The sequence below is a fragment of the Oryctolagus cuniculus genome, chromosome 8 (assembly GCF_051225735.1).
Source record: "Oryctolagus cuniculus isolate XC-2025 breed Fujian yellow rabbit chromosome 8, ASM5122573v1, whole genome shotgun sequence".
NCBI classification, from domain to species: Eukaryota; Metazoa; Chordata; class Mammalia; order Lagomorpha; family Leporidae; genus Oryctolagus; species Oryctolagus cuniculus.
The window spans coordinates 100461155-100484423 of NC_142874.1; the positions used below are offsets into that span (position 1 = coordinate 100461155).

Here is a 23269-nt window from a genome sequence, read left to right on the forward strand (position 1 = left end):
AACTTAGTATAAGTTAAATTTTTCAGAAAAAGTACTATTTACCACTGATCTACTAAATAGTCATAGATGAAATAGAAGGAAATAGGTATCACTGGCAAGAGCTGAAATGATAAAAATAGGGTGGATGGCTTAATAAAAAAAAAAGGGGAAAAGACTCATTTCCCAACAACTGAAATACTACTTCAGGATGACATATATTAAAAATGGATTCTTCTGGGGCCAGCACCATGGCTCACGTGGTTAATCCTCCGCCTGTGGCACCGGCATCCCATATGGGCACTGGGTTCTAATCCCAGTTGCTCCTCTTCCAGTCCAGCTCTCTGCTGTGGCCAGGGAGGGCATGGAGGATGGCCCAAGTGCTTGGGCCCCTTCACCCACATGGGAGACCAGGAGGAAGCACCTGGCTCCTGGCTTTGGATCAGCACCGCGCCGGCCGTAGTGGCCATTTGGGGAGTGAACCAGCGGAAGGAAGACCTTTCTCTCTTTCTCTCTAACTCTTACTTGCTAAATTTAAAAAAAAAAAAAAAGGATTCTTCTAACTCAAAGAGACACATCAATCACTCAGGAAGTTCATGAAGTCCACTGACCAGACAGGGACACAAACCTCCTCTCACCTGAAAGGTAATATTATCACTGTAATCTTTGTCCTTGGCAGGGTGACAGTCTACCAAAGACAGGTGGGCAAGTGAGAAATCAATGTAAACCCATGATAAACACAAGACCCCTTTCAGGCCCAAAATACAGGGCTTCCAGTTTGCATTGCAGCAAGGAAGGGCCTCTACTTTTAAATTCCCATTCTCCTGTCTCAATGCATTTAACAAAACAGTAGACAAAAAGGAACAGAAAGTGAGAGAGAATAGCAGACCTCCCCACCCCGCCCCTGCCCTGCCCAGGGTACCTTCCACACCAGGAAAAAAAAAAAAAAAGAAAAAGAAAAAAGTGAAGATGTAGAACCTGAAGACTGTGAATCTGTTAAGGCATAGTTTACTCCATCCATTGGTAAGTGTGACTCAGTGAAGATCAAATGAGGACCAATCAGGCACACATTCCTGGGGTGTATGACAGAGCTGAACCCGCCCCCTCCAGGTGGACAGAGAACTCACATATGGCAGTTCTCTTTTCAGCAGGGTTAGAGCAGAAGAGAGAACTTCACTCTTCAGCTGGCAGTGGACAAAGCAAGGGTCTGGGTATAAAATCAAGATCTAAAAATGGGGCTATTAAGTTATGGCTCCCCAGAGAGGGTTAGAGCATGTGGAACTGCTCCCACAAAATGTTTTTGTCAATCTATGACTACTTCAGTGTACTTTCATTTAGCATCACAAATTGTGCTCACTGGCCCCACTTACTTCTGTACCTTGATTCCCTCAATGGGAGATAAGCAACAGAAAACAGGCAGTAAGACACTGATCAGCACAGCTGCCCAACAGCAGTTACTCAACCAACTGTGGGAAGAACCCTTCCTACTCCATCAGAACTCTCTCTACCCCAGACCTACAGTAGTTCCCACTCACACTTGGCAAAGTCTCCAGATGGCTTGAATGGCTGTTTCTTTCTCTATCCTACACATACTACACAGCCAGAACATCTGGCTTTTTATCCTGGCTTTGTGCCCCAAGGCAAATTTTGGTACTGATCCCTCTACTTCCTCATTTTTAAAAACAGAATAATGATAGACAGCATCTATTCCTCACAGAATTCTTGAAAGGATTAAATGAGTTACACATAATGTATTTAAAAAGATGCTGACATACACAATTGTTAAATCAACAACGGGAGTCACTGTGCACTCGCTCCCCCTGTAGGACCTCTGTTCTTAAAGTGTTGTACTATGAGAATTAAGGGTAAAACTAGTCTTCAAACAGTACTTTATACCTTGAGTGTCTGTGTGGGTTCAAACTGTTGAAATCTTTACTTAGTATAGGGTTGATCTTCAGTATATAAAGATAATTAAAAATGAATCTTAAGAATGGGATGGAACCAGCTCTCTGCTATGGCCTGGGAAAGCAGTAGAGGATGGCCCAAGTCCTTAGGCCCCTGCACACACGTGGGAGACCCAAAGAAGCTCCTGGCTCCTGGCTTCGGATCAGTGCAGCTCCAGCTGTTGTGGCCATCTGGGAAGTGAACCAGCAGATGGAAGACCTCTCTCTTGTCTCTAACTCTCTCTGTAACTCTGTTTTTCAAATAAATAAAATGAATCTTAAAAAAAAAAAAAAAAAGAATGGGATGGAAGAGAGAGTGGGAAATGGAACGGATTGGGGGTGGGAGGACAGCAGTTCTTACTCCGGTATGGGAGTAAGAACTGCTATAATCCAAAAGTTGTACTTATGAAATTTGTATTTATTAAATAAAAGCTTTCTATAAAAAAAGAAAAGAGAAGTGGGGAGGAGAGATAATGAAAAGAAGAAAACTCTGCTTAAGCATTTTAGTCATTTTATTTTTAGATAGTGCACAGTATTCTATTGCATGGAAAGCCTACAAGTCATTCTTTTACTAATGATGTGTTAGGCACTCCATTTGCTCTTAATTATCTAGATCAGTCTTTAATGAAAATGAATTTTTGAGAATACTAGAAAACAAGTGTCATTCAATTTCATTTTGGAAACTGTGTTCTCTCTTGCATATCTTTCATATGGAAATGTACCATGGTTTTTTACTTGCTTGGGAATAGTCTTTAATTTTAGAATAAATTCACTGCTATTTAAAAAAAAGATGCTGACACACAGTACCTATACAATAAATATTATTTCTAAATCTTTAATGTTGCCTTGCAAAAAACTAGTTTCCCATGATCTTTTATAATTGAAGCCCTCTGATTGTGAGCCCTGTAACCGGCTCCCACTTTTCCTCTCCTCTCAAAATCCACATCTCAGCCTACTGAACCACTGACAAGTTCTCAGAACTGACGGGGTCTTTGCATAGGCCAACCCTACTAACTAGACTGCCCCAATTCCTCCTACTATTGATCAGCTAGCAAATCCCTTGTCTATATTTAACTTTCAACTTAAGTTTTACCTCTGCAGATATCTTTGTTTCACACTCTGTCCTCTATGCTACAGTTGCTACTTGCATACACCCACATTCTGAGAATCATCCATCTGAGTTACAAAAAGTAAACTGGGGTTAACGCTGTGGTGTAGCCGCTGGTTAAGCCACTGCCTGCAAAGCCTGCATTCCATATGGTCACCGGTTCAAGTCCTGGCTACTCCACTTCTGATCCTGCTCCCTGCTAATACATCTGGGAAAGCAGCAGAAGATGGGCCAAGTTCTTGGGCCCCTGCACCCCTGTAGGAGACCAGGATGAAGCTCCTAGCTTCAGCCTGGTCCAGCCTTGGCTGTTGTGGTCATCTGGGAAGTGAATCACAGAGGATGGAAGCTCTCGCTCGCTCGCTCACTCTCTCTCTCTCCGTGTGTGTGTGTTTGTGTGTCCCTCTCTGTCTCTGTAATGCTGCCTTTGAAATAAATAAAAATAAATCATTTCTGACAGGCAGAGTGGACAGTGAGAGAGACAGACAGAGAGAAAGGTCTTCCTTTGCCGTTGGTTCACCCTCTAATGGCCGCCGCGGCCAGCGCACCGCGCTGATCCAAAGCCAGGAGCCAGGTGCTTATCCTGGTCTCTCATGCAGATGCAGGGCCCAAGCACTTGGGCCATCCTCCAGTGCACTCCCGGGCCACAGCAGAGAGCTGGCCTGGAAGAGGGGCAACTGGGACAGAATCCGGCACCCCGACTGGGACTAGAACCCAGTGTGCCAGTGCCGCAGGCGGAGGATTAGCCTATTGAACCATGGTGCCGGCCAAAAATAAATCATTTAAAATAAGGGGAAAAAATTATCAGTTGACATGTCTGTTAGAGGCTCCCTGTAGGAAAAGATACATATATTTATCTACATATTTCCTGATCCTAGCATGGTGACTGATGTAGCACTATAGCTTATTAAGTGCCTGCAGAAGGCAGGGAGAGGAGGAGGTGGAGGTGGGGTGGAGAGAAGAGGAAGTTTCCTCCTTCATATTATCACAGCCACCTCCTCTATATTCTTCTAATCCCCATGAGTCCTCCATAGCCAACAAGTTCAGTAGGCAGCCTAAAGGTTATAGAATTTTCTATACCATGAAGGAAATTGGGGGTATGAATCATACATTATATACAGATGCACATACTCAGTTGTTAATTGTGTTTTCATTCACATATTGCTATGGCTTTCACAATCTAAATTTCTTTTCCCAATTTATGCTTAATTCCAATCTTTAACACAGCTCCTTTCATCTGATTCCTGAGGACATCAGATACTTTTTTGTTCCAACTTCCCAGGATTTGAATCACAGAATCCTTCTGTGCTAGGATCCCAGGAAACTTTCTCACTGTTGCTAGTTTTAAACATTCTTCCTTTTTAAACTTCAAATCTCAGGAGACAGAAAAAATGCTACCCTGCTCCATCCTGCCATCATCCTTCACCTTGACCTAAAGCAGCGGGCTATGCTTCAGTATTTTTGTCTCTATGTCCATTGAAAGCTGAAAAAACATGTTTCTTTCTGTTTCTGTAATTCAGTTATGTATGGTCTATTCAAGCTCCAGATATACAGTTAGATAGGGTCATTTTGAGGCTCTAAAAAAAGAAAGAAATGCTAGAAAGTAATAAACTTTAAAAAAGGTTGAAGAAAAATGGAAAACATGCTGGTTTCCTTGAGAATTATGGTATTTGCTATAAAGCAATTTACCACTAAATCCAGAATTCCCCAGTCAAAACATAAGACACTGATTAGATGGCTAAAAGAACATTGTAATTAGACCATAAAAAGAAGGGGAATGCAAAAGAGCGAGGGGCCACAAGCATGCAGGATGGGAAAGTTAAATGCACAGGCTAGTACCTGTTGTTCCTCCTTCCCTCCTCCACTGCACAACTCCAATTCCAGACTCACTACTGTGACAGAGCTCTCACAGAGCTGCATGTGTATTCTTTAACACAGATCAAAAGGAAATCTCAAAGTACAAATAGAGACAAATGGGGTTGGTGGAGTGAGGGCTCTGCTGGTTGATAGCTGCCTCAAACTCTAAATTCCTGTGAATCTATGAAGTCGGTTCTCTATATTTACATTTAGTCATGCATTTTAATTCAACTGAAAAACTGTTTCACAGATGAAGATGGTATTAAAGCTGCTTTGACTTATTAGAAAAATGCACACATTAGAGCTGCTAGGGGAATGAACGAGGTAATATGCAGCTGGAATACTCTGTGAGCTTCTAAGAACATGAAATTTTTCAAAGAGCCCTGATTGTTAGTGTATTCCATGGAATTTGACACTGGAATGTCAAACAAATGTCTCCATAACTGCCCCTTTCCCTGCTACCTATGAAATACATTTAATGGCCAAATCCTTATTGTGATGTATTTAGAAATGTAAAATGAACTTTTAGACAACAGCCATTTATTAATGACTGTGGAACAAGATTATGTATTAATGTTTGTATTTGAGACACCAAGATGATGTAGGAAAATCATTATTTCTGGAGGGAAACAGTCCTGAGATTGAATTCTGCCTTATTTACTTACAAACTGTGTGACTTTCAAGTACTAGACTCCATAAGCAGAATGATATCTTCCACCATATGTCACTAGTAAGAGTAAATGATTAACATAGATTACATTCCTAGTTCACTAACTCATTAGAGCAAGAATTTAAAAGGCAAGTTTCTTGCTCTTTAATATGTTCTACTTATGACATTCCTACTATGTACTAAGAAACAATTAAAACTGCTTTCCTAACAGCTTTCACACATTTTCCCGTCTCAGAAAAAAAAAACTGTATTTCTTAGAAACCAGAACATTATAAAATCTGATAACAGCTTTTTTGAATAATTAAATTAAAAAGGGAATACTTTCTGTGTAACTAAAATCATTTCAACTCTACACATTATATAGCATTAGAACTGACATAAAAAATAAGTTTTTCTAAAAATCACAGCAAAGTTCCACTAAAGGAACAATTTATCTTTGATCCTTGTTGTGCTGATAATTCTTTACCACACTACAATGAATCAAGCTTCTCACTAGAAAATAAAATTTATACAAAACACAATAGGATATTTGAATTGGGAAAAATATATAATTTTAATTTGTCACAGGGATTAAAATCCTGTTTGCGAGAGGTAATTAACTAACTTATCTCTCAAATATAAAAATATCTTCCTTAGCTGTAAGAATAATTTGGTAATCAAAAATACTCTCACAATAACAAAAACATTCTGGACTACTAAGTAATCCATTATTTCAAAGCCTAGCCTATATAACATAATTCCAGTAAAACAAAACAATCTGGAAAGTCCCTTACATTCATTGTTACAGGATGAATTACACAGGAAAACAGTTCCATAAACTTCAGCCAAAACAGCCAAAATAAAGGCATACTTGATTAAATGAGGTATCAGAATTCAGAAATATAATATGAATTTTTATTGGAATATGAAATGAACCCTTCCTGTATTATCCAGTAAATTAAAATGACTAATAAAAATGTTTTAATTTCTGTATTTCAAGAGATGGCATGAAGATGTAGAAAAATCATTATTTGCACACAAAAGTAAAAAGTAAATGAAAAACTTTTTATATACATTTCAATTTCAGAGAAAGTCTATTAACAGGGATTGTGGCCAAGTAAAAAAATAAATTAATAGGAAGGACTCCTAACATTTAGGAACTTATTTATAAGGATTTAAGTGAAAAAGTAGGCTTTAAAACACTAAATAAAGGTAAATAAAAAGTTCGACAGTTTACTTTGCTTCACATGTGTTTTGCACAGCCAATCACTCTCATTTACTTTTCAACTCACATAAAGCCTAAGCTATTTCAGTCTTTGAGACCATAATAGCAACAGCAGCCACTGGAAAACAGTTGGGAATGACTTGCATTTCAATCCTTTCAAAAGCTCTTGAAGCTATGGACAAAAATGTTTTATTTGGAATTCTAAGAAGACTGCTGCTATTCACTTCATGTGAATGATTTCTAAACTTGTCATGCCAAAGTAGCAAAACTTGCTGTATTCATAAAAGTGGCATTCTGCACAACCTAAGGTAATAAGTGTGTACTGAGTATCTTCTACGTTCAAGCCAGGTGGTACACACGGGGATATGTAATAAATATACATTTGGTCTGTTTTTGAAGAGTTGGTGTAACCTTGTTACCACTTATTGGTGAGTGTGCTACATCATTTAATACAATGAAGCAATTTAAAACCTCTTAAATTAAGCTTTTTCCATTTTTAAAATACTAATAAAGGCTAGGTTAATTTGGTGGGATCCAATGTTGTAGAATCAAGCTTCTTTTAATTGGCAGATGCAGTCAGGACAATCTTCCCATGTTATGCCTTTAACTGTCCTATACTTTATGTCTTTTTACTTCCTACCCCACCTTTATGCTGACTGCTCAAAATCTGCCTCCTCCTCTTTCTACCTTCAGATAGCTTAAAATATTTTTGGCCAATTTTGCCAATTTGAACCACACTTGAGATAGCTAGAGGTAATTAGCAACAGTTTTAAGTTTTCACAAGGAATCCATGAATAAAGTCTGCTTTGATCATGTATATTTTTGGATTATTAAATAAACAAATATAAATATATGTATATATATGTGTGTGTGTTTGTGTGTGTGTGTATATATATATAAACCTCTACATTTAAAACTGCAATATGTTATTGACAAAAACTGCTGCTACTAACAATACAATTGTTATCTTGGGACTGGTGCTGTGATGTAGTGGGTAAAGCCACTGCCTGTGGCACCAGCATCCTATATGGGTACAGATTCGAGTCCCTTGTGCTCCAATTCTGATCCAGCTCTCTACTAATGGGCCTGGGAAAGCAGCAGAAGATGTCCCAAGAACTTGGGCCCTGTACCCATGTGGGAGACCCAAAAGAAGCTCCTGGCTTCAGATGGGCCCAGCTTGGGTCATTGCAGCCATTTGGGGAGTGAATCAGAGGATGGAAGAGATCTCTCTCTCTCTCTTTCTCTTTCTCTGTAACTCTGCCTTTCAATAAATCTTTTTTAAAAATTGTTATCTTAATGTGGTAGAGGAAGGGCTGTCCATGAAATGATTGACACAACAAAAAGGAAGTTGAGGACTTTTTTCTAGCTCCAGTGGTCAGAACAGCAAGTGTTTAATTAGTGCATGTTGAACTGATGGATTGGGAACATTTTCATTTATGATTAAGAATAAGAGCTTTGCTTTCCCCACCATCAAGATTGGATGCCATGCTAATTTATTCAACTCTATTCATGGACAGTCTGTTTTGAGACATTTACAAAGGAACAGGTGTTTGGAGATAAATGTGGGAGGCTCAGGCAACACCAGTCTTTTTGATCTGGGTGCTGGAGGGAATCCTAGGACCATTCACCAGGACAAGTAAAGCAGTAAGAGACACCCATTTCTGAAACAAAGCACAGAACTCAGTTTTGACTATGCTAAGTTTGAGGAATTTGAGTCATTTAAGTAAGAAGCAATTTCACAACATGAGCGAGCAGAAGCCTGATCACAATGAGTAAAAAAGCAAGGTGAATGGGGCCGGCGCCGCGGCTCACTAGGCTAATCCTCCGCCTTGCGGTGCCGGCACATCGGGTTCTAGTCCCGGTCGGGGCGCCGGATTCTGTCCCGGTTGCCCCTCTTCCAGGCCAGCTCTCTGCTGTGGCCCGGGAGTGCAGTGGAGGATGGCCCAGGTGCTTGGGCCCTGCACCCCATGGGAGACCAGGAGAAGCACCTGGCTCCTGGCTCCTGCCTTCGGATCAGCGCGGTGCGCCGGCCGCGGCAGCCATTGGAGGGTGAACCAACGGCAAAGGAAGACCTTTCTCTCTCTCTCTCTCACTGTCCACTCTGCCTGTCAAAAAAAAAAAAAAAAAAAAAAGGCAAGGTGAATGGAGCAGAACTCTTAGACTGGGTCAAGCCAGCTAAGAATCAAGCAGTTTATCTCCTCCCACATCTCTCATAGCTGGACCATGGCTGTGGCTCTTTGAGTTGTTTACAAATCCTATTTCCCTCCTTTCTCTTCTGTTTTCTATTTCAAATCCCCACCTTTCCAGGTTACTGCAAGACCTGAAAGACTAGTTTCTCTGTCTCTGGTTTCTCTCTACCTTCTTCTTAACAGTCTCAGTGACATTCTGAAAATGTCACTTTTTTGATCAAAACTTTTACCAATACTCCATTGTCTAGACTGCACACAAACAAGCCTGCTAACCTCACTTTCCTTTCATTCCTTTCCGCATTTCCAGGTGGTCAATAGGCTCACCCTAATACTCCCTGATAACGTGTCCCCTCCACACTCCCTCAGAGGGTACTCCTCCAAGGATTTTCCCCTCTCTCCTTCAAAGCCTCTTCCAGGTGTCAGCTCCTCCTGAAATCTTCCCATTGGAATAGGATCCTGTCCACTGAACCCCTGCAGCACTTTCTGTTTCATCTTATCCCAATGGAGAGATTACAAATTCCTTAGAGGCAGAGACCATAAACTACTCCTTTTATCTACCCTTGAGAGCCATTAGAAATAAAGTAAACTTGAAAAAAAAAAGTCTAAAGTTTTGATCAATGTTAGGAGATTTTTAAAAACTAAACCTCAGTAATTAATGATAGTGTTGACAAAAGGTTTTTTGTTTTGTTTTGTTTTGTTTTGTTTTGACAGGCAGAGTGGACAGTGAGAGAGAGAGAGACAGAGAGAAAGGTCTTCCTTTGTCGTTGGTTCACCCTCCAATGGCCGCTGCGGCCGGCACGCTGCGGCCAGCGCACCGCGCTGATCCAAAGGCAGGAACCAGGTACTTATCCTGGTCTCCCATGGGGTGCAGGGCCCAAGGACTTGGGCTATCCTCCACTGCACTCCCTGGCCACAGCAGAGAGCTGGCCTGGAAGAGGCGTAACCAGGACAGAATCTGGCACCCTGACCAGGACTAGAACCCGGTGTGCCAGTGCCACTAGGTGGAGGATTAGCTTATTGAGCCACAGCACCGGCCAACAAAAGGTTTTAAGAGAAAAATTCTTCTAAAAGTATCATCAAATATACTGTTCAGAAGTTAGAGGGGCTGGCACTGTAGCACTCTGGAGGGTTAAAGCCCTGGCCTGAAGTGCCAGCATTCCATATGGGTGCTGGTTCGATTCTCAGCTGTTCCACTTCTAATCCAGCTCTCTGCTATGGTCTGGGAAAGCAACAGAAGATGGCCCAAGTCCTTGGGCCCCTGCACCCATGTGGGAGACCCGGAAGAAGCTCCTGGCTCCTGGCTTGGATCAGCTCAGTTCTGACTGTTGCAGCCATTTGGGAGGTGAACCAGTGGATGGAAGACCTTTCTCTCTCTCTCTGGCTCTGCCACTCTCTGTAACTTTGTCTTTCAAATAAACAAATCTTAAAAAAAAAAAAAAAAAAGAAGTTAGAGATTTTACTTGATCTTAATATGCTGCTCAGATGACTTGAAGTAAAAGAATTTGGGGTCAGCGCCGCGGCTCACTAGGCTAATCCTCCGCCTTGCGGTGCCGGCACACCAGGTTCTAGTCCCAGTCGGGGCGCCGGATTCTGTCCTGGTTGAGCCTCTTCCAGGCCAGCTCTCTGCTGTGGCCCGGGAGTGCAGTGGAGGATGGCCCAGGTGCTTGGGCCCTGCACCCCATGGGAGACCAGGAGAAGCACCTGGCTCCTGGCTCCTGCCTTCGGATAGGCCCGGTGCACCAGCCGCAGCACGCCAGCCACGGTGGCCTTTGGAGGGTGAACTAATGGCAAAAGAAAAAACCATTTATTTCATTGGTCTTTCTAACAATGCATAGTAAAGGAATCTTATCTGCATTGTTCCTTTACTGAGAATAGGGGAGTTAGGCAAATAAACATGATTAGGTGTGTACTGGTTTCTTTTTGCTAAAGCTGTTTTTCCTGCCAATGGGATATAATTATTGACTAAGAAAATATCTGTGGCTGGCGCCTCGGCTCAATACACTAATCCTCTGCCTGCGGCGCAGGCATACTGGGTTCTAGTCCTGGTCGGGGCCCCGGATTCTGTCCCGGTTGCCCCTCTTCCAGTCCAGCTCTCTGCTGTGGCCAGGGAGTGCAGTGGAGGATGGCCCAAGTGCTTGGGCCCTGCACCCCATGGGAGACCAGGAGAAGCACCTGGCTCCTGCCTTCAGATCAGTGCAATGCGCCGGCCACAGCGGCCATTGGAGGGTGAACCAACAGTAAAGGAAGACCTTTCTCTCTGTATCTCTCTCTGTCCATTCTGCCTGTCAAAAATAAATAAATAAATAATAAAAAGACAATATTTGTGAATGCCAGGCAGTAGTCAGCTAGCAGTTAGCATAATGTGTGTATCCATTACATTCTGAAAAAGCTTTAATTATAATTGTATGATTAAAAAAAATCACTCACTTGACTAAACAACCTTTCTCCTAACACTTGCATCATCATCTTTCTGACTCTCTCAGATAACTACATACCTGACTTCCCTCTCACTTTCTGTTTCCCTTCAGTCACACCCAGCTTGTTGCTAAGAAACAAAACAAATATGACCTAGAAGTAACTTCACAATGGATACTATATTAATACTCACTTATCAATTGAGCAGAAAAGGAGAAAGAAAGGAGAGAAAAGTTATCATTATTATGCCCTAGGATCGTTTCACATGCTATTTCACTTTTATTCTATTTCATTTAAATTTTATAACAGCCCTAAAAGGCAGGTATTACTATAACCTATTTACAAATGAATAATTGAAACTCAGTTATATATCTGACTAAGGTCACAGAACTAGGAAGTGATGGAACCAGGTTTTGCCCCAAGTTTGTCTAATTTCAAAACCAATGTCATTGCCAGTCACCTTTTTTTTTTCTATCTTTAGTAGGCCTTCTTTAAAACTGTATCAACAGATAATTCTACACATTAAAATTTTCTTTCACAAAGATTATTTTAGGTGTAATCCAAACAATGTTTAAAATATTTAAAATTATACATCTTTATTTCCTAGAGTCCTCCCCCAAAATCTTAAAAATCGAAATGATTTTTTCCTTCAAAGGAATAAATCATATTTTTAATACTATGCATTTTCGGGGTCAGTGCTGCAGTGTAACGGATAAAGCCGCCGCCTGCAGTGCCAGCATCCCATATGGGCACGGGTTTGAGTCCTGGCTGCTCCACTTCCGATCCAGCTCTCTACTCTGGGGAAAGCAGTAGAAGATAGTCCAAGTCCTTGGGCCCCTGCACCCGCGTGGGAGACCTGAAGAAACTCCTGACTCCTACCTTTAGATCGGAGCAGCTTCGGCCGTCACGGCCAACTGGGAATGCAACGGCAGATGGAAGAAACCGCCCCCCACACCGTGTAGTAAATAAACAAATTAAAAAAAAAAAAAAAGGCAATGCACTTTCAAAATGTAAAATTCAAATTGAATTTAAAAATTCCAAATATATTCTACCAACTTATATTTAGCAAAGCAAATCTTATTGTCACACTGCTATAAAGTATTCAAAAAAGAGGCATTAAACCTACAAAATTGAAGAAAAAAAAAAGAGGTACTTGCTTCTTACTGATTTGCTGACAGTTTTGGTCCCTTTTCTAGTAAGTATCATATTGAGCAAATAGTCCTCAAAATATATTTTCAAAAAATTCTTGAATCCTGAGTTACTTGTGGAATGCACTCATAGAAGCCTGCTAAAGGACTAAGATTTCGAACTTTAATATAGAAATAAATTAGCAAATACTGTCAACAAGCTTACAAACTTGAGAAAGGCAAACAAAAGATAACATTCTGATTTAGCAGGAACATATACACAAGACAGTATACAAATGAATATTCCTATCTTCTGGCCTGATAATCTACTTAGTCTCCCCTACCCCTTTTCCTTTCATTCTAATATATTTAGGGTCTTTTCAAGGCACACAGGAAATAGTTTACATATAATCTTTATTATAGAATACTGATAAATGACAGTAAAAATGAAAAACAGGATTTTTTTAAAGATTTTTTTTTTTATTTACTTGAAAGGCAGTTACACAGAAAGGAAGACAGACAGAGACAGCCTGCAGTGCTGGCATACCATATGGGAGCTAGTTCAAGTCCTGGCTGCCCCATTTCTGATCCTGTTCCTTGATAATGTGCCTGGGAAAGCACCAGACCATGGCCCAAGTACTTGGGAGACTTGGAAGAAGCTCCTGGGTTTAGGACTGGCCCAGCTTCAGCCACTGCAGCCATTTGGCGTGTGAATCAGCAGATGGAAGATTCTCTGTCTCTCTCTATAACTCTTCTTTTAAAATGAAACAAAAAAACAAAACCAATCCAAACCAATAAACAAATAAAACATATTGAAAGCTCAATTGCAGAAAAGACATGAGAAAAGCACAGGAAATAACCTAGAAAATAATCAATTTCAAGGGAATGCTATCCAATTCCAATTATTACAAGAAAACACAATCCAACTAAATGTCTTTTAATTTACATTAATTACAATATCTCACACAAAGAACTGAAAACTTTGATTTAAAAAATACTTTCTAACCTCCTTCCATTATATCATCAGTGAAATAAATAGTAGAGTAGAACCCATAAAGCTAACAATAATAGGATATTAAACAATCTGCTAAAATGAAACAAAAGATGGCTAACATTTTCAGTCTGGTACAAAATCTACTTTTTCCTTTTCTTCCTTGTAACTCAATGTGCCTACTGGATTATTCTAACCTGTCATTCATTTGTAGTAGTTATTGGATCTCTGACAATTTTTTTCTTACTGTTTGAAGGATGAAAAAGGGGGAGGCAGGAAGAAAGTACACCAATATTTTTCAAAACTCAATCCTTCTAGATCTTTCACTTCCAATCATAACAAATTATACACTAAATGAAGTTTGAAGAACAAAAACAAAAAGAACCAAAGGCATGTCACTACCAGTAACATAAAAAACAAGGATGATTAAAAAACTGCAGAGAGAGTTTCCATGAGGATTAATTTAAAATTACAAAATAAGGATAAAAGTATATAGAATTTTCTAAATTCTGTTTGAATATCCATCTGACCTATTCTTCACCTTAAAGTAAGGGGAATAGTGCAAGTCACTTTGTTAACCTGGCACAGTTTAAGATAACTCCAATGAAGAAAGTCCAATTTCCTGATTCTCTCAGCCAAAACAAGCAAACATAAGTTGGTTTGATCTAACAGCAAGCTCTAGGGAACTTATCCACTTAGAGTTGAAAAACTAGAACAAGAACCAGAATTTTTATTGCAAAAAGGGAATTTAGACTGACCCATGACCTCATTTTATAGTCAAGAAAAGTACAGTGACTTGCCCCAAATCATACAGTAAGCAGCAAGTTTATCTGTTTCCTTATGTAGATAATTATTGAAATAAATAGTTTTAAATCTTATTCAGGGTTAGCAATTAATAGACATCAAAGCTTGTGAAAGTAATTTTCTTCTCTTATTAGCTGAAATACTGTAATTTTAAAAATGGTCCATTTTGACTTGGATCAAAATCATAGGCACAATGTATCTGATAAAGACAAGCAGACTACTGGCTTGATTTCTCAAAGAAGAAAAATAATTGTACATAGAATTTTTCATAGCCCAGTAATAATACTTCTAGAATTCACTCCAGGTGCAGAAAAAAAATGTTTTTCCAATCCTTTTCAAGAAATAGAAATCAAGATAAAATTTTTCACACTTCTTCATTAATTAGATCCCCAGGGTAGAATGAAAAAATACTTATTTTTTAGGATATCACAGGATAGTATATTTACATTATTTCATGCCCCTAAATTAGATAAGATATAAAAATTATAAAACCTTAATCAAGCAAATATCTTTATCTTATTTTTTCTTATCAAAATCATATTTTAGGATATTGAGGTTGACTCAACAGATGAAGTCAAAAGAGAAAAAAAAGCACCCACACACATTTTTTAAAAATTAGTCAATATTAGCAATAATATTTGAAGCAAAAAATTCACAAAAAATTTGTAGCTGATTCTAAAACAAAAATGAGTTTCTCCCTTACATTCTTTTCCTGGGGATTCTTGGGTGGAGGTGAGCAGAGTCTGGCAGCAATGGTAATGATCCATTGTTTCCCCAGTGAGGACAGGAAAAGGCTATGTGCCTCCACTAAGAAGGGATTTCTAAAGGCTTGGTCTGTTCCTTCCCTGTCTTCCCTTTTCTGTAATGAAATCATTTCATTTTCAAACCCTGCTCCATATCTGGCTAAGAAGCTACAACTTTCCAAAGCTTTCTCACCATTTTAATAGGCCCAAAAACCTTAAATTTAACTACAAACATTACAATGATTTATCTCTACCTATTTCCCATTACCATCCTGACCTCATCTCTGAAATCCATGAATATGGGGCAGGCGTTGTGGCATGGTAGGCAAAGCCTCCACCTGTAGTGTCGGCATCTCATTTGTGCACTGGTTAGAACATCCCAGCTGCTCCTCTTCCAATCCAGCTCTCTGCTTATGGCCTGGGAAAGTAGTGGAAGATGGCCCATGTGCTTGGGCCCCTGCACTTGCATGAGAGACCCAGAAGAAGCTCCTGACTCCTGCTTCGGATTGGTCAGCTCCAGCTACTGTAGCCATTTAGGGATTGAATCAGCAGATGGAAGACCATTCTTTCTCTCCCTCTCTCTGTCTGTAACTCTACCTCTGAAATAAATAAATAAATAAAATATTTTAAAAAAAGAAAAAAGAAATCCATGGATATGCAAGGTCTTCAAAAAGTTAATGGGGAATATATGAAAAAGCTATTCATTGATTGATTTCAAATTTTTTGCACCAAAATGAACTCATATTTCATTTCCAATTTCCATGAACTTTTTTGAAGCACTCTCACATTTGCATAAAAAAATTACTCCAATTTTGGTAGATAACACCAATGTCTATCAATTATTTATTAGATATGGAAAACACAAAACCATATACAAATAAAGACAGTAAAAAAAGCATGGTCTTTGCTTTCAAGGAGTCTAGCTAGAGTAACAGAGCTAAAACATATGGAATAATTAGTTAATAACATAGGCAGCAGTGGGTATGATCATTAACTAATTAGGTTTATTTGTGTATGACTCACAGAAACAGCCTTGTTATTCCTGATTATACGCAGTATATAACTAAATGCTAAAGTGAATGGTACAATCTGTTTCATGCAGGTTCAGAGGGGAAAACAATGAATGAGTTATAATACTAGGAAGAGACTCTGGGCAGGAAGCAAGGCTCACCGTGAGTTCTGTGGATCTGAGGGCATGTACCGGCAGGGATCAGCAGTGAGCATGCCAGATGAGGTGGGTTTCATGACAGGGCATAAAAGCATGTGAGGCACAGTGAGAAACCTGTCCTAAATGGAACAGATGGTATTCAGGGTTGAGCACCAGGGATCTGGAGTGGAGAGTTTGAGTAGAACTAGAATAGAGAGAATATAACCTTCTGAGCAGGGGCTCATGTCTAGATAGAATTTCACAGCACATGCTGTTGGTGCCCAGCCTGAATGTCCTGGAACCCTTCCACTGGTCTGATATACTCCTGGCATTGCTCTTAGCGATTCACACCGGCTACTCTGCAGAAGCAACCGCAGCTACTTCCTAGTTCTCCTATCGGCTCCCTCACACACACTTCCAGGACAAGTGGTAGCCAGTAACTAACAAACGCATGGAAGGAAGCAAAAAAGCCCAGTTCCCTTGCCTCAAGACACAACAGATTCTATGGTGCAGTTTTGTTCCCGAGTTCCTGCTGGATCAAGTGAGGCTAGACATTCTCTAAAATCACACGTCTGTTCATCTCAGCCTCTTCTGCTTCAATATCCTTTTCATTCACTTCTTCTCAAGTAACATTTGAAAGGACTTCCTTAATGTATCTCTGACTAAAGAAAGTCTGTAGGGGTGTGTACTACATAGTCATGAAGAAAACACATTTACAAAGACAGGAGTTGTGAAGGCAGTAACGTCGTAGGCAGTTCAGTCTGATAGAATGCAGAGCAGTTTGGTGGGAAGTGTGCTAAAAGAATAACTGGAGGCCAATTAAGGACACTGTTCACATTCAGAAATATTTGTTGATAGGAGATAGATAACATAAAGAGACAATGTCCTTCGTATAGGAAAGAATCAAAGATAACTCCCCAGCATTGTATTTTTTCCTTAAAAGGCAAAAGTATTACTTTAGTAGCACTATCAATCTTATACCATGAATTGTCTTAAATGTACAAATTGTCTTAAATGTACAAACTTAAATGTACAAAACAGGCACACATTATCTAACACAAAAAGCATTCAAAAACATGAAGAGAGTCACAGCAAATAATCAAGGAACCTCTAAAATTCTCCCTCTTGTTTTTGGTGCCTGAATACCTATATTCAGAAACATGCAGATAAGATTTAAGTGGAATCCTCAAATATTTATAACAAGTTGGTTTGTTAGATTTTGTATTTAGCAACTCAAAAAGAGCCTTTATTAGAGTTGGTAGCAGATTTCTTAAATTAGAAATATATCCAAACAGGGTAACATCTGGTTTTCATCTATCCTTATGGAGTCCAGTATATTTTCAACAGAAAACATGATACTGGGTCCTAGGTCATAAAATAAGGAGCACAATGTGAAAATAAGCAGACTGGTATAAAATAAATGATACACAGCCTTACATAAACTTCTAAAATTTTAGAATGTAAGAAACATCCCATCATCCATATTTGTTTTGTTTTCTGGTATCTCAAGTCAAACTAACTTTTGTATTACATATCTCAATGTATGAAAGTATACTAAAGTATACTACTAAAACAATTTTTTTAATAATAGTTTTTCCTCAATGACTACTTTCCTATGTTTTCATCAAAATGTATACTTTCAAAATTAAATTTAAAACACACAATCATGATGCACTAATCCACTGAAACAGATTTCCTTGAATTAAAAAAGAAAAGAAAAAAAGAATAGTTAGAAAGTCACTATACATTAAAGAAGATTTGTAAGTCTACATCAGTCGAAAAATAATTGCTGTAAAAATTAATTTCCTGTTAAGACCAAACTGACAATCAAGCAATCGAATATTATTAGTACCGTATAAAGCCTATCAGCATCAATCCCTGAACAGAAGGAGCAAACAGAGAAGCATTCCCAAGTGCTTTCCACAGAACACCAGTCTCAGAGGGGGTCACAAGATACAAAGTTCCCAATGCCAAAAACCTTCAGAAGGTTCCCCATATTCTGTTCCTCTCTCAGAGAGTCACGATATTCATGATAATTTATGGGAGACAAAGAGATTTGGTAGGGGTGGGGAATAAATGATGTTTTACAAATTTGACTTAAATTCATCAAAAACAAGACTTGCTTCAAATTCTCCAGAACTAACTGCTAAACGATCCTATTGTATGCTACCTTTCTTATAATTTTAAAGATTCAAAGCTATTATTCTATCATCCTCTCACAACTGCTTTTGTCTTTTCTCTTCCTCTAAAATACTGCAATAATTCTAATTTTATAATTCATTATATTAACGGAAAATTTCACCAAATACAAATCTGGATCCTTACTTTCAGCAACTTTGATTCAGTATAAGAATTAGTAATTTTAACAAGTGTTTCAGGTAATTTTAATGCATATCAAACATTGGGATGTTCCAAAACTTGACATATTAAAAGTAACTTTTCTACTCAGAAAAACAAAAACAAAAAAAATGGAAGACACAAACTAAGGAAAGCCAAACCATACTTCAAAAAAATACTCTCTAATAGACTGTTCAGACTATTAAAGCCGAGAATTTCACTATGATAAGAATTCTTAGCCTATACTCCACTAAGAAATTTCAAAAATTATTGAATTCTCTGACATTGTGCATCTAATTTTTACGAGTATGTGAATACATGCCTCTTAATTGGGAAATAGTCCAAAGGTTTCAGCATTTTCATACTGCTCTACTATCCAGTTTAAGATCTATTTTTTTATTTATCTACCTGAAACAATGGGAGTAGAAGCTGCCTCTGAGTTAACATCATCAATCAGACATGAAAAACACATTCCTCAGTGCTGTTTTCTCTCTCAGAGCCAAACAAAATGCAATTTACCTCTGCAGAGTCATATTCAAAGAGCCTGTACAACCCTTAATCTTGTTCTGGGCTTCAAGATGAGTCATTCCATGCGCACTTATTCCATCGATGCTGAGAACCACATCACCTATTCTCACATTGGCCTGGGATGCCTTGCCGCCATCTTTCAGCTGAAAGAAACATGTTTCATTAAGAATGTCACTCTTTAAAAAAGAAAGAAGAATAGAAGCAGATAAAATTATATTTTCACTTATACAAAAGAAATTTATATTAATATATTAGAGTAACACAATATTATCTTGTTTACCAATGTAAAGGTACAATTCAAATAATGTTAAAGACTATTTTCTTAAATTCTTATTTGTTCTATAAAAATCTGATATTCTTTTCTGAGAAAAGGTCCTTTATAATGTGTCCTTTTCTTTATTGGGCAACAGTACTATGTGACCATAGTGAACAAGAAAGATATAGACTTAGGAGATTTCACATTTTAGCAGGAGAAAAAGAATGTAACCTAAATAGGATGTCTATACTTTTAAAAGTAACTTTTTAAATCTTCAAACAGCTGCATTTTTGTTTCAACACAAAGAATAATAGAGAAAGAGGGTCTACTGAACAGTAGTCCTTCCTGTTGAGTCCGATTTGTAGCCAGTGTTTGGGGACGGAATTCTTTTAGATCACAGGCCCAAATATCTTTTACTCTGGGTGTGCTTCCTGCTGTAGGCTTTTAGCAGGAAGGGAAGGAAACCATTGTATGAGACTGCCTGGATTTTTTTGTTATCATAGTCCTTAGTAACTAATCTTTCTTTCCTTGCTCAATAAAATTTTGTATCTGTTTGCATTATTTAGTTTGAGCTCCTTCAAATTTTATGTGTATACCTTTGAAAGAAGCAAACATAAAATTACAACAAAATGAAAGATGATGCAACTTTCAAATACCTCTAGAAACTGAAACAAACACAAATCAAAAGAAACCATTCTAAATCAAGTGGTAAGTTCAGCATTCAATAAAAACAAGCAGATCACACTGAATATTGGAAAATAAGTGAGACTGGACCCCAAAAAAGAAAGAAATAGAAGTAATCAATATTCCTCTAACACTTGAAACCAAAGGTTTTATATACACTTTCTATTTGGTATGCTGGAAAAGTTGTAGAAATAGATGGTACTGATGACTGTACAACACTGTGAAAGCATTCAGGTACCACAACTGAATTGTATACTTAAAAATAATTAAAATGACTAACTTTATATTATGTGTATTTTGTACAATTCAAAAAATTAACACTTTGAGAATATTTTACTAAAAAGTTTGATAACAAGAACAAACACAAAACAAAATCCTCAGATCACTGAATAAGAACTGAGTGCTACATTTCATACTTTGGAAGCAAAGTGATAGAATAGCCATTGTATGTTCAGTCAGGTTTTGACTGCCATCAATTATCAAAATCTTTATTTAAAAATGATTATCAGGAAGATCAGTTCCAGTACACGAAAACAAGTACTTAGATATAAAAATCGGGGCCGGTGCTGTGGCTAAGCCTCCACCTGTGGTGCCAGAAATCCCCTATGGGCACCCTTCGTGTCTCAGCTGCCTCTCCTCCAATTCAGCCCTCTGCTTACAGCCTAGGAAAGCAGTGGAAGACAGTCCAAGTGCTTGGGCCCCTGCACCCACATGGGAGACCCAGAAGAAGCTCCTAGCTCATGGCTTCAGATCGGCCCAACTCTGGCCATTGCAGCCATTGGAGTGAACCAGCAGAAGAAAGAACTTCCTCTCTGTCTCTCCCTCTGTCTGTAACTTTGCCTCTCAAACAAATAAAAAAAGAATTTTTAAAAAATAAAAATCAACAAAATAAAGACCAGTGCTGTGGTGTAATGTGTAAAGCACAGCCTGCAGTGCCAGCATCCCATATGTTCACCAGTTCGATTACTGGCTGCTCCACTTCTGTTCCAGCTCCCTGCTAATGCACCTGAAAAGTGTGCAAGGAAAGAAAGTACCCAAGTCCTTGAGTCACTGCATTCATATGGAAGACCCAGATGAACCTAACGGCTCCCTGCTTCAGCTTGGCCCAGCCCTGGGGGTTGTAGCTATTTGGGGAGTGAAAGAGTAAATGGAGGAGTCCCTCTCTCTCCCTCCCTCTCTAACTCTGCCTTTCAAATAAATGAATAAAATCTTAAAAAAATTTTTTTTAAATCAAGAAAACACTATTGACTGCTAGATGCATCACATCTGGAACCATGTCTGTTTCCTTCCCATGTAACACAATATATGCTAAATGAATGGATGCCACAACATTTATTATTCAACACGGGCAAAATCTTTGACTTGTTTTAAATAGTGAAACTAAGAAAAACTAAAATCTAATACAGGGCCGGTGCTGTGGCTCAGCGGGTTAAAGCCCTGGCCTGAAGCACCGGCATCCCACATGGGTGCTGGTTCTAGTCCCGGCTGCTCCTCTTCCAATCCAGCTCTCTGCTATGGCCTGGGATAGCAGTAGAAGATGGCCCAAGTCCTTGGACCCCTGCGCCCACGTGGGAGACCTGGAAGAAGCTCCTGGCTTCTGATTGGTGCAGCTCTGGCCATTGCGGCCATGTGAGGAGTGAACCAGCGGAAGACCTCTCTCTCTGCCTCTACCTCTCTCTGTAACTCTTTCAAATAAATAAAATAAATCTTTTAAAATATATATATATATATAATTTGAAACCAACATATTAACAAGTGATTGACAGAGTTCTTGAAATGAATAAGAAAAAAGTACCCACAGCAAGAATATACATGTGTGTGTATGTGTGTGTGTGTGTAATCTCAGAAACAGACATAAGGTACCAAGAAAAATTCTGCCATCTCACAGATTATGAGACTTTAACAAATGTATGTAAAAAAATTTTTCACATTGAAATTATACAGACATTTGATAAAATAAAGCCTTGTTAGCTTGATATTTTAAGGAACTGAAACCTCGCAATCTTATTTGAGAGTTTATTTACAACTGCCTTTGGTAGATTCTGATGAGAGTGGAACAGGAGCCATATACCTGGATGGAATGTGCTGTGTCACACCAAAGAGGGGAGTTTTGCAAACGCATGTCACCTAGGTTTCAAATTCTGCTGTACGGCCAGTTTGCTTTCATCAACTGAAATACCCATAGGAGATCCTGGTGACCTAAGCTAAGTTGCACTCAACAGTGTCAAGCTAATGAGGTTCTATTATAGAGCTATTTACTTTTAACCTGAAGGAAAATATGTTTAGGGCTTCTCAACACTAAAGAGAAAATTTTGGCTTGGACTAATGTTCAGTCTGGTGCCAAATTTCCAGTGGAATTCCAATTCACGTAATCTATTGAATTTTATTCATGGAGGGTATTCTAATAGAGTGATCCTTCACTGCTCAATTGAACTGTCTTAAAATTTCCTGTTCCAAACAGCTATGTTACTTGATTAAAACAAAATTTTTAAAAAAATTAAAAAAAAGAAAATATTAATTGTTCTCTCTACACAGAATTAAATTATTTAAATAATGAAGTAGATTTACAAAGAAAACAATTCCTTAGGACAGCTATGCTATTCATTTTGTATAGGACTATGGGAAGGTCACTTCACTCAAATTAAAGGGTTGTTATAGTTATTACAAGACATAAGAGCTCAATAAGTATTGACTGTTATTACTCCCTTGGCTTTGTTTTACTAACATGAGAAATGTGGGGGCAGTACTAGGTAATCTCAAAGGCCTCCTACAGCTGCTGCTAGTTTAAAAGTTTATCTGTGAGCTAGTTGTATAAAGTTATAGCTATAACCCCAAAATAAAAGTCAAATCTGTAAAACTTTGTGGGTGGTACAAAGGGATATCTATCGTCTATTAAGTTCAGCAAAGGAATAAAAATTGGGATTTTGATAATGAAAGAAACTATAAACACAATTTATCCTAGTTTTGAAGAAGAGCAAGCATAAAAAAAAAAAAAAGCTAACCAGAAATGAAATGCACCTAAGTTACTTTTACCATTCTCATTTTACTGAAAACAGTAAAATCTACAGGCATTCACTCTATATGTATCCAACAGAAACAATTCAAATATTCCCATTCTAGTGGTAAAATAAAGATAATGAACAAATTAGAAAGAATAAATCAAAGAAAATGTAATAACTAGATAAACTTTTTGAATTACCTTGCTCCAGCTGCCTACTAGAATCTGAGAGCCTACCACATCTCAAGACGTTGAAAACCAAATGCTCAGAATTACTGACTTCTAATGCTTTTAT

General features: G+C 38.6%; 1 protein-coding gene across 16 annotated transcripts in view; it reads right to left on the reverse strand.

The window, feature by feature from the left end:
- The window catches only part of PDLIM5 (PDZ and LIM domain 5), a 222817-nt gene that overhangs the window by 127764 nt on the left and 71784 nt on the right, over positions 1-23269 (reverse strand). For all 16 annotated transcript variants that reach the window (XM_089302614.1, XM_008267586.5, XM_008267585.5 and 13 more), the window contains exon 3: positions 19028-19179. In XM_089302614.1, coding sequence (XP_089158740.1) covers positions 19028-19179 — 152 coding nt within the window. The remainder of the gene's footprint in view (positions 1-19027; positions 19180-23269) is intronic.